The sequence below is a fragment of the Oncorhynchus keta genome, chromosome 8, assembly GCF_023373465.1.
Source record: "Oncorhynchus keta strain PuntledgeMale-10-30-2019 chromosome 8, Oket_V2, whole genome shotgun sequence".
Taxonomy (NCBI): domain Eukaryota; kingdom Metazoa; phylum Chordata; class Actinopteri; order Salmoniformes; family Salmonidae; genus Oncorhynchus; species Oncorhynchus keta.
Window position 1 is genome coordinate 38,492,378 of NC_068428.1, and position 15,831 is coordinate 38,508,208.

A 15,831-nucleotide genomic window follows, 5' to 3' on the forward strand; every position below is an offset into this window, starting at 1 on the left:
TGTGAACTCTTGTTGATCCCGGTGGACTCTCTTGTGGAATTCTGTTTTTTGTTCTTGTTTGTTTGTTTTTGAGTATTTTTTTAGGCTTTTTGTGCTATACCTTCCACCTTGTGGATTTACCTTTTTGTCTTGGAGGATTACCTTTGTTCTTGTGGAATTCCTTTTGAGGTTGTGGAGTTACATGTTTTCCTGAACTTCACTTTTTACTTCATTAAATACACCGTCTCATGTACTGCTGTGTCTGCCTCATCTTCTGGGTTCTGCCAACTATTCGTGGCTCAGTTGGTTAAGTGACTGTTTCTCACTCCGGAGACCCGGGTTCGTAACCGGGTCCTGACAGAAACACAGAGCCAAAAATGAACCCAGAGGCAGCCAGTTCCCAGGACCTTGTTGCCATGCTGTCCCACCACCAGGAGACTGTCCAACGCCACGAAGCCGCCCTGGTTCAGCAAGAGGCCTTAATGGCTAGACATTCTCATCTTCTGTCGGAGACGCTGACTTCCATAAAGCAGATATCTGATCGACTTACCCCGGCAACAGTTCCCGTCCCAGTACCTCAGATTCACGTACCCATGGCAGTTAACCCTCTGGCTGAACCTCGTCTTCAAGTGCTTGTAAAGGGTTTCTCACCCAATGTTCTCTCTCCTTCGAGCTGCAACCCTCGTCGTTCCCCATCGACCGGTCTAAGATCGCATATATCATCACCCTGCTGTCGGAAAAAGCCCTGGCCTGGGCTACTGCTGTGTGGGATGCCCATAGTTCCTGCTGTGCCAGCTACTCTGCCTTTGCTGAGGAATTCAAACGAGTGTTTCAAGGACCAAGCAGTGGTCCTGACTCAGCCAAACAGCTCCTGACTCTCCACCAAGGTCGGCGCAGCGTGACGGACTATGCCATCCAGTTCCGCACGGTGGCAGCAGCGAGTGGCTGGAACAACGAGGCGCTCATGGTGTGCTTTCTGAAAGGCCTTTCAGACACTATCCAAGATGAACTGGCCACTCGGGAACCACCGGACAATCTCGAGTCCCTGATCAAGTTGGCCTCACGCATTGACCAGCGTCTGAGAGAGAGAACTCAACCGTAGACCTCTAGCCCCTATCAGTCCCAGCTCCGAGTCCCCACCTTTATCCTCGCTGGCTCCACCGGAACCCATGCAGATTGGACGCATCTCCCAGGCTGAGAGAGACCGCCGGATGAGGGAGCGACGCTGTCTATATTGCGGCAAACCGGGCCATTTCTGTTCCACGTGTCCCGGGCTCCAGGGAAACGCTCTGTCCCGTACAGACCGGGGGGAACTGTAACGGGAAACATAACCTCCTCCCATCCTGGGACAACCACAAGCTTCACCTTCAAGCCTTGGTAGACTCTGGAGCCGCAGGTAACTTCATGGATGGTGTCTGGGCGAAGGAGAATGGCGTTCCCTCTGAACCTCTAAGTGACCCCATGAGGGTTACTACATTGGATGGAAGCCCTTTGGGATCTGGACTTGTCACTCATGTCACTACCTCCTTGCGACTTTCAGTTTCACAACACCAGGAATTGATTAACTTTCATTTGATCTCCTGTTCCGAGTTCCCTCTCGTCCACTTGCCCCCCCCCAGGGGTCGGATCTTTTCCCTATCTCCACCCGAACGAGCTGCTATGGATACCTACATCAAGGACGCTCTGGAAGCAGGCCTCATGCGTCCATCCACCTCCCCGGCGGGAGCAGGGTTTTTCTTTGTGGCCAAGAAAGACTGTGGATTACGTCCTTGCATCGACTACCGGGGACTCAATGCCATAACCGTCCGTAACCGTTACCCGCTACCCCTTATGGCCACAGCCTTCGAGCTGCTCCAGGAAGCAGTTGTTTTCACTAAGCTTGACCTGCGGAACGCATACCATCTTGTGCGGATCAGACCTGGTGACGAGTGGAAGACCGCTTTCAACACGCCTACTGGTCACTATGAATACTTGGTGATGCCCTTCGGCCTGACCAACGTCCCAGCGGTGTTCCAAGCGCTCATAAACGATGTGCTTAGGGATATGCTTAACATATTTGTGTTCGTTTACTTGGATGACATCCTCATCTTTTCGAGCTCTCTTCAAGAACACACAAAGCATGTCAGACAAGTACTCAAACGCCTCCTAGACAGCCATCTGTACGTTAAGCCGGATAAATGTGAATTCCATTCATCCCGAGTACAATTCCTGGGATTTGTAGTGGAACCCGGTCGAGTCCAAATGGACCCCAGGAAGGTAGGGGCGGTAGCGGATTGGCCCACCCCCAAATCCGTTAAGGAAGTTCAGCGTTTCCTGGGCTTCACTAACTTTTACCGCAAGTTCATCAAGAACTTCAGCTTGGTGCCAGCCCCTCTCTCAGCTTTAACCAAGGGTGGCAATGCAAGGTTTTTGTGGGGAAGAGAAGCTGAGACGGCCTTCCAAGGACTCAAGCAGCGCGTCCTCTCTGCTCCCATCCTGATACTACCGACTACGGATGAACCGTTTGTGGTGGAGGTAGACGCCTCAGAGGTTGGTGTTGGAGCTGTCCTGTCTCAGAGGGGTGAAGACAAGAAGCTTCATCCGTGCGCTTTCTTCTCACACCGGCTTACCCCGGCTGAGAGGAACTACGATGTGGGGGATCGTGAACTCCTAGCGGTTAAGATGGCATTGAAGGAATGGAGACACTGGCTCGAGGGGGCTTCTCACCCATTTCAAGTGCTTACGGACCACAAACATCTGGAGTATATCCAGCAGGCGAAGCTGTTGAACTCTAGACAAGCTAGATGGTCTCTTTTCTTCAATCGATTCCAGTTTATCCTCACCTATCGGCCCGGGTCGAAGAATCTCAAACCGGATGCCCTGTTCCGAGTCTACGCTCCTGCCATTCGAGATTACACAGACATGCCTGTCCTTCCTGCTGCTAAGATCGTGGCTCCGATCTCGTGGCAAGTTGAGGATACCGTGAGACGAGCTCAAGCTATTGAACCGGACCCGAAAGGAGGTCCTGCCAATCGGTTGTTTGTCCCCAAGGCAGTGAGGACTCAGGTCCTTCTGTGGGGGCACTCCTCTCGCCTCACCTGTCACCCGGGCGTAGGTCGCACCTTGGAGTTCATCCAGCGTAAGTTCTGGTGGCCTACCATAAGAGAAGACGTTGCCACTTTCGTCAATGCCTGCCCCGTGTGCTGCCAGGGCAAATCTTCTCACCTGCGCCCGCAAGGACTCCTTCACCCTTTACCTGTTCCCCACAGACCCTGGTCCCATATCTTGTTGGACTTCATTACTGGCCTTCCTCCATCCCATGGCAATACTACTATCCTAGTCATAATCGACAGGTTTTCAAAGGCGGCCAGGTTCGTCGCTCTGACTAAGTTACCTTCTGCCAAGGAAACGGCTGAGTTGGTAATTAATCATGTGTTCCGAGTCTTCGGCATTCCTCAAGATATGGTTTCTGACAGAGGTCCCCAATTCGCCTCTAGGTTTTGGAAGGCCTTCTGCCAACTCATGGGGGCTTCTGCCAGTCTATCTTCGGGGTACCATCCGGAGTCCAACGGCCAAACAGAGAGGATGAATCAAGAGCTGGAAACCACCCTCCGATGTATGACTCGTAACAACCCGTCCACATGGTCGTCCTTCATTGTTTGGGCCGAATACGCGCACAACACCTTGCGCTCCTCCTCCACTGGTATGTCCCCGCACGAGTGTCAGTTTGGCTATGCCCCTCCATTGTTCCCGGACCAGGAGGCAGAAGTCAGAGTGCCTTCAGCCTTGAAGTTCGTCAGACGCTGTCGGCTTATGTGGAGGAAGACCCGTCTTAATCTTATGCGTTCCTCACAGAGGTACCAACAACAAGCCAACAGACGTCACCGTCCCGGGCCTACCCTGCGCCCCGGCCAGAGAGTCTGGCTCTCCACAAGAGACTTACCACTACGGGTGGAGTCTCGCAAGCTGTCCCAAAAATACATCGGTCCCTTTAAGGTTGCCAGGAGAGTTAACCCAGTTTCTTATCGCCTACACTTACCCAGATCCCTTAAGATTAATCCCACATTTCACATTTCCTTATTAAAACCTGTTGTTTTTTCTCCCCTTGTCCCGGCAGACAGACCTCCCCCTCTGCCTCGTGTCATTGGAGGCCAGCCGGCTTATACCGTCCATCGGATACTGGATTCCCGCCGGGTGCAGCGGTCCTGGCAGTATCTGGTGGACTGGGAAGGCTACGGTCCCGAGGAGCGCTCCTGGGTTCCTGCCAAAGACATACTGGACCCTGACCTCATTCGTCAGTTCAGGGCCCTCCACCCTGAGAGAGCTGGTAGGAACGTCAGGAGCCGTTCCTAGAGGGTGGATTCTGTCAGGATTTGGCAAGGGTTGTTCCGGTTTTTGGTCACTAGATGCCCCCATTGTGCCTTTTGACCTTTTGTTTTCCCTTGATCCCCATTATTATTTGCACCTGTGCCTCGTTTCCCCTGATTGTATTTAAACCCTTTGTTTTCCTCAGTCCTTTGCTCTGTGTTTGTATGTTAGCACCCAGCCCTAGTACTCTGTGAACTCTTGTTGATCCCGGTGGACTCTCTTGTGGAATTCTGTTTTTTGTTCTTGTTTGTTTTTTTGAGTATTTTTTAGGCTTTTTGTGCTATACCTTCCACCTTGTGGATTTACCTTTTTGTCTTGGAGGATTACCTTTGTTCTTGTGGAATTCCTTTTGAGGTTGTGGAGTTACATGTTTTCCTGAAGAACTTCACTTTTTACTTCATTAAATACACCGTCTCAAGTACTGCTGTGTCTGCCTCATCTTCTGGGTTCTGCCAACTATTCGTGGCTCAGTTGGTTAAGTGACTGTTTCTCACTCCGGAGACCCGGGTTCGTACCCAGGTCCTGACAAGTGTGTAGGGAGGAGTCCTGTTATGGGTAGGGAGGAGTCCTGTTATGGGTAGGGAGGAGTCCTGTTATGGGTAGGGAGGAGTCCTGTTATGGGTCGGGAGGAGTCCTGTTATGGGTCGGGAGGAGTCCTGTTATGGGTCGGGAGGAGTCCTGTTAGGGGGTAGGGTAGAGTCCTGTTACAGGGGGTAGGGTAGAGTCCTGTTACAGGGGGTAGGGTAGAGTCCTGTTACAGGGGGTAGGGTAGAGTCCTGTTACAGGGGTAGGGTAGAGTCCTGTTACAGGGGGTAGGGTAGGGTTACAGGGGTAGGGTAGAGTCCTGTTACAGGGGGTAGGGTAGAGTCCTGTTACAGGGGGTAGGGTAGAGTCCTGTTACAGGGGGTAGGGTAGAGTCCTGTTACAGGGGGTAGGGTAGAGTCCTGTTACAGGGGGTAGGGTAGAGTCCTGTTACAGGGGGTAGGGTAGAGTCCTGTTACAGGGGGTAGGGTAGAGTCCTGTTACAGGGGTAGGGTAGAGTCCTGTTACAGGGGGTAGGGTAGAGTCCTGTTACAGGGGGTAGGGTAGAGTCCTGTTACAGGGGGTAGGGTAGAGTCCTGTTACAGGGGGTAGGGTAGAGTCCTGTTACAGGGGGTAGGGTAGAGTCCTGCTACAGGGGGTAGGGAAGAGTCCTGTTACAGGAGGTAGTGTAGAGTCCTGTTACAGGAGGTAGTGTAGAGTCCTGTTACAAGGGGTAGTGAAGAGTCCTGTTATGGGAGGGGGAGAGGAGGCGCGGTCCGACCAAGACATGCCAATCAGCCCCATCCTCCGGACTCATCGTCCCCCTGCACTAATATGATGACAGCAGAACACACTGGCAGGTAGCGGCAGCACACAGGAACACACACTTGGGACCCCCAAACCAGGTGATGGCATGAGTGAAAAAGAGAGAGAAGAGAGGCGTACCTGACTCAGATGCCTTCAGATGTGAGAAGCCTTGAGGGAGAAGAAGGATAGATGGAGAGATAGAGTATAAGGACACCACCACACCAACACAGCTGTTATAGTGTGATTAGGCACACTTTGCTATAAGGCAAAGCATGGTTATCGACACCAAAAACAAAGCTTTCGGCATGGCTGTCTGCATGGAAAAGCTTAATGTTTAGAATAAAAACTGTCAGAAGCGTCAAGTACCACTACGCTGCTAAAATACTGATCATATTGATTTCTATGGGCCTATTGATATAACAAGTTTCTATTTGCAATTTCAGTTAATTATTTATATGGATATATGTCTTACATTCATATTTACTACGTACAGCCTGAAGGCTAGTAGTATCTGTCGAAAATAAACTCCATCTGAAAGTGTGTCCTTTATTAACTCGTGACCCTTGTCCTCAGAACAGAACTCACCTGGTTTCCTCTGAATGGCTGATGAAAAGTTAGCAGTGTGGAGGAAAGAAAAGGAAAGAAAGGGAACAGAGATATCTAGCATTAGCGTAGAGTAGGGTACAGTCACACTGCTTTGGCTTGCATGCTGTCAATCACGCAAAAAATAAATATCTAACTACACAACTAAAGCATTACTTCTCCGTCACCATGTGAAGGACTAGAGCTGACCCTGCACATGCCTGTTTTAAAATAACATTTAAAACCCTGTGGAGAAAGGAGCATCCTTCCTATCATTTCAGGGAACCAAACTGTACATTATAAAATCATCAATTCATCTGATTCATTGTATTACCCAAACAACTCTTTCACATAGTAGCAAATATTCCATTAGAGACATAATATTACGCATCATGTACACCACAGTGTTCCCTTATACACTAGTTAGAGTTAAGATACACAAATCTCAGTTGCCTTAGAGGGCCTGATGTGGATTTATGATGCTGTGAGGTTTGTGGCTCTCTCAAAACTCCCTGGATCCATTATCTAGACAACCCCCCCCCACCAACCCCCAGACTTCACTGCAGACTTAAATCCCCCCCAACCCCCAGACTTCACTGCCGACTCAAATCCTCTCCACACACCAACTTCAACACCTCCTCTGGCTTCTCATTGGCTTATAGGAATGCACACTGTTTACTCCATCAGGGGTTCAGACTGGTTAATAAAACCGACAACTCAACACCCAGAAAAAGCGTAGTAGCAAATTGAATTTACACAAATTAAGTAACTTCGCAACAGGAAGCCATGTATTCTCTGATGGCTATATATATTGCAGCTGTCCATGGCTATCTCTGCATAACCACAAGACATCATAACCCTGGCCGGCCGGCCGGCTGGTGCTGTGTGTGTGTGTGTGTGCGTGCGTGCGTGCGTGCGTGCGTGCGTGCGTGTGTGATTGTGTGTTGCTGGAATGGTTGTAAAAGCTAAACGCCGACAAATTCCTTTAATCAACCCCTGAGAGCAACAAGTAGTAGGAAATGAAACAGATCTTAATTAAAAAGGACTGTATTAGACATTTAAAGTGCCAGGCTAATACGCCATATCAGATATTAATTTGACTCAAAGCAATTACCGCTAGCTGCCGTGGTTTGATCTCTGGCCAGCCAGCTGCACTTGGAGGCCATTCAAATCACACCCAACCAACGTGTGGGAAGATGGTGATAACTGGGTCATTCCACAAATTAGGTGCATTTTGAGTAGTGCAACTTTGTGAGAAGGGGGGCAAAAAATGCTTCATTTCACAACATTTTTACATTGTCATAAAGAGCACATGTTCAACTGAATAAAAAACATGTTTTCCCATCTCAAGGGGCTATATAAAAAAATGAAAATACTATAGTAAGTGCCTATTAAATGCCAAATAAAGTAACAGGGTTGACCGTAACAGGGTTGACTGTAACAGGATTGACTGTAACAGGGTTGACCGTAACAGGGTTGACTGTAACAGGGTTGACCGTAACAGGGTTGACCGTAACAGGGTTGACAGTAACAGGGTTGACAGTAACATGGTTGACAGTAACAGGGTTGACCTTAACAGGGTTGACCTTAACAGGGTTGACCTTAACAGGATTGACCTTAACAGGATTGACCGTAACAGGGTTGACCTTAACAGGGTTGACCTTAACAGGATTGACCTTAACAGGATTGACCGTAACAGGGTTGACCTTAACAGGGTTGACCTTAAAGAAGGGAGAAAGAAGGGAGAAGGAGGGGAGAAGGAGGGGAGAAGGGGGGGAGAAGGGAAAGGGAGGGGAGAAGGAGGGGAGAAGGAGGGGAGAAGGAGGGGAGAAGGAGGGGAGAAGGAGGCGAGACAGGAGAAGGAGGGGAGAAGAGAGAAGGAGGGGAGAAGGGGGGTAGAAGGAGGGGAGAAGGGAGAAGGAGGGGAGAAGGGAGAAGGAGGGGAGAAGGAGGGGAGAAGGAGGAGAGAAGGGAGAAGGAGGGGAGAAGGAGGGGAGAAGGGAAAGGGAGGGGAGAAGGAGGGGAGAAGGGAGAAGGAGGGGAAAAGGGAGAAGGAGGGTAGAAGGAGGGGAGAAGGGAGAAGGAGGGGAGAAGGGAGAAGGAGGGGAGAAGGAGGGGAGAAGGAGGAGAAAAGGGAGAAGGAGGGGAGAAGGAGGCGAGACGGGAGAAGGAGGGGAGAAGGAGGGGAGAAGGGAGAAGGAGGGGAGAAGGGAGAAGGGAGAAGGGAGAAGGGAGAAGGGAGAAGGATGGGAGAAGGGGAAAGGAAGAAGGATGGGAGAAGGGAGAAGGAGGGGAGAAGGGAGAAGGGAGAAGGGAGAAGGAGGGGAGAAGGGAGAAGGAGGGGAGAAGGAGGAGAGAAGGGAGAAGGATGGGAGAAGGGAGAAGGGAGAAGGATGGGAGAAGGGAGAAGGAGGGGAGAAGGGAGGAGGGAGAAGGATGGGAGAAGGGGAAAGGAAGAAGGATGGGAGATGGGAGAAGGTCGGAATACAAATACAGATACAACATTTCTCCTTTCTGTCATGTGACTGGCTGCAGTGTCCAGAACAAGCCAATGGACAGCAGATAGAATAACATGTGGTTTCCGTGTAATCCTTTTCCTGCTCCATTTGACCAGCCACAGCATGCATCACCATCCTCCATCCCTGCCCGTGCAAATCCTAACATCACTTTCAGGCTTGGACACAGACACAAGTGCCCTCTGAGCTCTGACTGTGTTGGAATTAGGCGCATGCAAAGACACACAGACACAAGCACACTCACACGAAACATGTGAACACACACACACACACACACACACACACACACACACACACACACACACACACACACACACACACACACACACACACACACACACACACACACACACCCTCCCTCTTTTCCCCCTGACCTATTTTCATAGTGATACCATTGAAACGGTCATTTTTCCATGTATGTTTATTAATCCCCAAAGCTAAGCTTGCAAGAATCGTTTCAGCACATGTTTAAGATTTTACTAGCCTTCAATTACTAGTGTTTTCTCAGGCAACGACATGCAGATTTTAAGCAAAACGAGGCCTATTTAAACTGCTCATTAAAAAAGAGGAAGTGGAAGAAGTGTGATGAGAGAATGGGGATCAGTTTGTTTACATTCTAGAAGCCTATAAAGCCGTTTAAACAACAACTGCTCCCCAGTGACATTGATTAATTAAGGCAGCCCCCTGCACCTCCCTTTCCCCCTTGACACCCTGGTCAGGAGAAGCACACTACATAGGAAATGCCGTTTTTGACATAGTCTTGACTGATTATAACACCAGTTCACTGAGCAGCAGAATGGCGAGAAAACAGTGCCTGATTCCAATACCCTGACACACTGACGTACTTAGCCACATGGGCAGACAAACTGAGCATGTGTTTTATGGCCAACTGTCGATCCTCTTCATCTGCTGGAAGGCAGTGTTTAGGGCTGAGCTCTGATGGAGATGTGGGCAGGGATGATCATAACGTTTCAGCTAGGCTAACGCTAACCCAGTCACCCTGTGTGAGGCTGAGCTCTGATGGAGCTGTGGGCAGGGATGATCATAACGTTTCAGCTAGGGTAACGCTAACCCAGTCACCCTGTGTGAGGCTGAGCTCTGATGGAGCTGTGGGCAGGGATGATCATAACGTTTCAGCTAGGCTAACGCTAACCCAGTCACCCTGTGTGAGGCTGAGCTCTGATGGAGCTGTGGGCAGGGATGATCATAACGTTTCAGCTAGGCTAACGCTAACCCAGTCACCCTGTGTGAGGCTGAGCTTTTATCTACATTTAAGTCATTTGGTAGTCGCTCTTATCCAGAGCAACTTATAGGAGTAATTAGGGTTAAGTGCCTTGCTCAAGGGCACATCAATGATTGTTTTACCAAGTTAGCTGGGTGATTCTAACCGACAACCTTTCGGTTAATGGCCCAACGCTCACTAGGCTATCTGCCCTTGTGAGGACATTGGCAGGATGAGGGCTGGGATGATGATGGTCGCTGATAATGATTATGTTCCAGCTAGCTAAATAAGTCATCGCGTGGGGCTGATGATGGTTCTCATGTAATGTAATGATGTTGATGTTGTTTCATCTTGGGGCGGCAGCATAGCCTAGTGGTTAGAGCGTTGGACTAGTAACCGGGAGCTTGCGAGTTCAAACCCCCGAGCTGACAAGGTACAAATCTGTCGTTCTGCTCCTGAACAGGCAGTTAACCCACTGTTCCCAGGCCGTCATTGAAAATAAGAATCTGTTCTTAACTGACTTGCCTGGTTAAATAAAGGTAAAAATGTAATTAAAAAATAAAAATTGTGGGGCCTGAGATCATGTCTGGGTGCTGAAGGCTGCGATGCTAGCTAAGATAACCCAATTAATCTGTGATGTTTCAGCTAGGTTTAGGATAATGTCATCATGAAGGGCTGTGATGCTGCTGAGGATGTTGCTCATGTTTAAGCTAGGCTAAGCTAACCCCTTGCTTTAGTTTAGTCCATGTAGTGTTCTCATCCACAGTTAAACAGGGAAAACTGAGTGGACAAATAACCCATCCCAGTCTAGCAGCTAAATGCTTCTTAGGCCTAGTGAGGCCAGCAATCTGCCTGCTGTGTGAAGCCTGACCCAGCCACCTCTAGGCTAGCAAACTGTATCTATACGGCTTTGGCTTGCCTTCCACATGCAAACACACACGCAAAGTGAACACGCACACACACACACACACGCGCGCACACACACACGCACGCACGCACACAGTGAACACGCACAGGTCTGACAGACTGCCCCATTACTCATTAGTGTAACACATGATGCTGCATCAACAGCCTCAATCAGCATAACACTGCACAGACACACACACACACACACACAGAAAGAACAGTTGCGTCTCTAATGCTGATGGGGATTATTAGCAATGTTGGAAAAATATGCTGTCTGTACTTATACAACAGACAGTACATAAAACCTGCCTGCAAGTGCAAGACTGTCTTTAGAAAAATAACAGCAAAGCTTTAGCAGTAAGTGTTGCTGTAGACACACTATGGCAACAAAAACCTCCCTGTAAGACGTAGTCGATTGCTGATGTCAGTTTGAATTTAGTGTGGTATTTGTCCCGACATTTCTGCTCTCATTATCCTCCAAATTATGCTTCAGAGTATCCATGGTGTAATCAACAAGCAGCCACATCAGCTAAGACTGACACAGACACAGAGAGACACAGAGAGAGATAAAGAGAGAGGGCTAGAGAGAGAAATAGCCTGGACTGCTGTGTGTGAGCTGGACACCAAGTCTAGCTAAGGCCGCAGCAGAGTGCCGTTCTCCTGTCTAGTGGCATTTGTCCTCTCCATAATAGGGCTGCTGTGTTGTGAATTATAAACTCTGTCCTGGGGCGACGACATGGCCCTCTATTCAACTGTTGTCCTGAATCACAAGTAACCTCTTCAATCTAGGTTGTTTTAGCACAAGGATGTCATCGCCCCCACGGCCTGAGAGAAGCTCTCAAACGACTGAATGGATCTCTTTTCCTCTCTCTCCTCTCTCTCCTCTTCTCCTCTCATCATTGTTAGAAAGAGGGAGAGAAAGAATAGAATCAGGCCAAAGCATAATGTCTGAATCTGACTACAGTCTGCACTGTACAGAGGACATGTTGTAGTGTCCAGTCACTGAGTCTAACTACAGTACAGAGGACATGTTGTAGTGTCCAGTCACTGAGTCTGACATGTTGTAGTGTCCAGTCACTGAGTCTGACATGTTGTAGTGTCCAGTCACTGAGTCTGACATGTTGTAGTGTCCAGTCACTGAGTCTGACATGTTGTAGTGTCCAGTCACTGAGTCTGACATGTTGTAGTGTCCAGTCACTGAGTCTGACATGTTGTAGTGTCCAGTCACTGAGTCTGACATGTTGTAGTGTCCAGTCACTGAGTCTGACATGTTGTACTGTCCAGTCACTGAGTCTGACATGTTGTATTGTCCAGTCACTGAGTCTGACATGTTGTAGTGTCCAGTCACTGAGTCTGACATGTTGTAGTGTCCAGTCACTGAGTCTGACATGTTGTAGTGTCCAGTCACTGAGTCTAACTACAGTACAGAGGACATGTTGTAGTGTCCAGTGACTGAGTCTGACATGTTGTACTGTCCAGTCACTGAGTCTGACATGTTGTACTGTCCAGTCACTGAGTCTGACATGTTGTACTGTCCAGTCACTGAGTCTGACATGTTGTACTGTCCAGTCACTGAGTCTGACATGTTGTAGTGTCCAGTCACTGAGTCTGACATGTTGTACTGTCCAGTCACTGAGTCTGACATGTTGTAGTGTCCAGTCACTGAGTCTGACATGTTGTAGTGTCCAGTCACTGAGTCTGACATGTTGTACTGTCCAGTCACTGAGTCTGACATGTTGTAGTGTCCAGTCACTGAGTCTGACATGTTGTAGTGTCCAGTCACTGAGTCTGACATGTTGTAGTGTCCAGTCACTGAGTCTGACATGTTGTAGTGTCCAGTCACTGAGTCTGACATGTTGTACTGTCCAGTCACTGAGTCTGACATGTTGTAGTGTCCAGTCACTGAGTCTGACATGTTGTAGTGTCAAGTCACTGAGTCTGACATGTTGTACTGTCCAGTCACTGAGTCTGACATGTTGTAGTGTCCAGTCACTGAGTCTGACATGTTGTAGTGTCCAGTCACTGAGTCTGACATGTTGTAGTGTCCAGTCACTGAGTCTGACATGTTGTAGTGTCCAGTCACTGAGTCTGACATGTTGTAGTGTCCAGTCACTGAGTCTGACATGTTGTACTGTCCAGTCACTGAGTCTGACATGTTGTATTGTCCAGTCACTGAGTCTGACATGTTGTAGTGTCCAGTCACTGAGTCTGACATGTTGTAGTGTCCAGTCACTGAGTCTGACATGTTGTAGTGTCCAGTCACTGAGTCTAACTACAGTACAGAGGACATGTTGTAGTGTCCAGTGACTGAGTCTGACATGTTGTACTGTCCAGTCACTGAGTCTGACATGTTGTACTGTCCAGTCACTGAGTCTGACATGTTGTACTGTCCAGTCACTGAGTCTGACATGTTGTACTGTCCAGTCACTGAGTCTGACATGTTGTAGTGTCCAGTCACTGAGTCTGACATGTTGTACTGTCCAGTCACTGAGTCTGACATGTTGTAGTGTCCAGTCACTGAGTCTGACATGTTGTAGTGTCCAGTCACTGAGTCTGACATGTTGTACTGTCCAGTCACTGAGTCTGACATGTTGTAGTGTCCAGTCACTGAGTCTGACATGTTGTAGTGTCCAGTCACTGAGTCTGACATGTTGTAGTGTCCAGTCACTGAGTCTGACATGTTGTAGTGTCCAGTCACTGAGTCTGACATGTTGTACTGTCCAGTCACTGAGTCTGACATGTTGTAGTGTCCAGTCACTGAGTCTGACATGTTGTAGTGTCCAGTCACTGAGTCTGACATGTTGTACTGTCCAGTCACTGAGTCTGACATGTTGTAGTGTCCAGTCACTGAGTCTGACATGTTGTAGTGTCCAGTCACTGAGTCGGACATGTTGTAGTGTCCAATCACTGAGTCTGACATGTTGTAGTGTCCAGTCACTGAGTCTGACATGTTGTAGTGTCCAGTCACTGAGTCTGACATGTTGTAGTGTCCAGTCACTGAGTCTGACATGTTGTACTGTCCAGTCACTGAGTCTGACATGTTGTACTGTCCAGTCACTGAGTCTAACTACAGTACAGAGGACATGTTGTAGTGTCCAGTCACTGAGTCTAACTACAGTACAGAGGACATGTTGTAGTGTCCAGTCACTGAGTCTGACATGTTGTAGTGTCCAGTCACTGAGTCTAACTACAGTACAGAGGACATGTTGTAGTGTCCAGTCACTGAGTCTGACATGTTGTAGTGTCCAGTCACTGAGTCTGACATGTTGTAGTGTCCATTCACTGAGTCTGACATGTTGTACTGTCCAGTCACTGAGTCTAACTACAGTACAGAGGACATGTTGTAGTGTCCAGTCACTGAGTCTGACATGTTGTACTGTCCAGTCACTGAGTCTGACATGTTGTAGTGTCCAGTCACTGAGTCTGACATGTTGTAGTGTCCAGTCACTGAGTCTGACATGTTGTAGTGTCCAGTCACTGAGTCTGACATGTTGTACTGTCCAGTCACTGAGTCTGACATGTTGTAGTGTCCAGTCACTGAGTCTGACATGTTGTAGTGTCCAGTCACTGAGTCTGACATGTTGTAGTGTCCAGTCACTGAGTCTGACATGTTGTAGTGTCCAGTCACTGAGTCTGACATGTTGTAGTGTCCAGTCACTGAGTCTGACATGTTGTAGTGTCCAGTCACTGAGTCTGACATGTTGTAGTGTCCAGTCACTGAGTCTGACATGTTGTACTGTCCAGTCACTGAGTCTGACATGTTGTAGTGTCCAGTCACTGAGTCTGACATGTTGTAGTGTCCAGTCACTGAGTCTGACATGTTGTAGTGTCCAGTCACTGAGTCTGACATGTTGTACTGTCCAGTCACTGAGTCTGACATGTTGTAGTGTCCAGTCACTGAGTCTGACATGTTGTAGTGTCCAGTCACTGAGTCTGACATGTTGTACTGTCCAGTCACTGAGTCTAACTACAGTACAGAGGACATGTTGTAGTGTCCAGACACTGAGTCTGACATGTTGTACTGTCCAGTCACTGAGTCTGACATGTTGTTGTGTCCAGTCACTGAGTCTGACATGTTGTAGTGTCCAGTCACTGAGTCTGACATGTTGTAGTGTCCAGTCACTGAGTCTGACATGTTGTAGTGTCCAGTCACTGAGTCTGACATGTTGTTGTGTCCAGTCACTGAGTTTGACATGTTGTAGTGTCCAGTCACTGAGTCTGACATGTTGTAGTGTCCAGTCACTGAGTCTGACATGTTGTAGTGTCCAGTCACTGAGTCTGACATGTTGTAGTGTCCAGTCACTGAGTCTGACATGTTGTAGTGTCCAGTCACTGAGTCTGACATGTTGTACTGTCCAGTCACTGAGTCTGACATGTTGTTGTGTCCAGTCACTGAGTCTGACATGTTGTAGTGTCCAGTCACTGAGTCTGACATGTTGTAGTGTCCAGTCACTGAGTCTGACATGTTGTACTGTCCAGTCACTGAGTCTGACATGTTGTAGTGTCCAGTCACTGAGTCTGACATGTTGTAGTGTCCAGTCACTGAGTCTGACATGTTGTAGTGTCCAGTCACTGAGTCTGACATGTTGTAGTGTCCAGTCACTGAGTCTGACATGTTGTAGTGTCCAGTCACTGAGTCTGACATGTTGTAGTGTCCAGTCACTGAGTCTGACATGTTGTAGTGTCCAGTCACTGAGTCTGACATGTTGTAGTGTCCAGTCACTGAGTCTGACATGTTGTACTGTCCAGTCACTGAGTCTGACATGTTGTAGTGTCCAGTCACTGAGTCTGACATGTTGTAGTGTCCAGTCACTGAGTCTGACATGTTGTAGTGTCCAGTCACTGAGTCTGACATGTTGTACTGTCCAGTCACTGAGTCTGACATGTTGTAGTGTCCAGTCACTGAGTCTGACATGTTGTAGTGTCCAGTCACTGAGTCTGACATGTTGT

The 15,831-nt window shown here is 48.6% G+C and overlaps 1 protein-coding gene across 13 annotated transcripts in view; it reads right to left on the reverse strand.

Moving 5' to 3' along the window:
• LOC118378319 (neurexin-3b-like) overlaps positions 1-15,831 on the reverse strand; it is a 778,567-nt gene that overhangs the window by 721,102 nt on the left and 41,634 nt on the right. For 10 of the 13 annotated variants that reach the window (XR_008141146.1, XR_008141145.1, XM_052524146.1 and 7 more), the window contains exons 3-4: positions 6,241-6,258; positions 5,794-5,823 (exon numbers count right to left, since the gene is read on the reverse strand). The exons of the other annotated variants lie outside the window; for them this stretch is intronic. Coding sequence is in view for 8 of the 10 variants with exons in the window: in XM_052524146.1 (XP_052380106.1) it covers positions 5,794-5,823; positions 6,241-6,258 (48 nt within the window). In the remaining 2 variants the exon portion in view is untranslated. The remainder of the gene's footprint in view (positions 1-5,793; positions 5,824-6,240; positions 6,259-15,831) is intronic. 13 annotated transcript variants of the gene reach the window in all.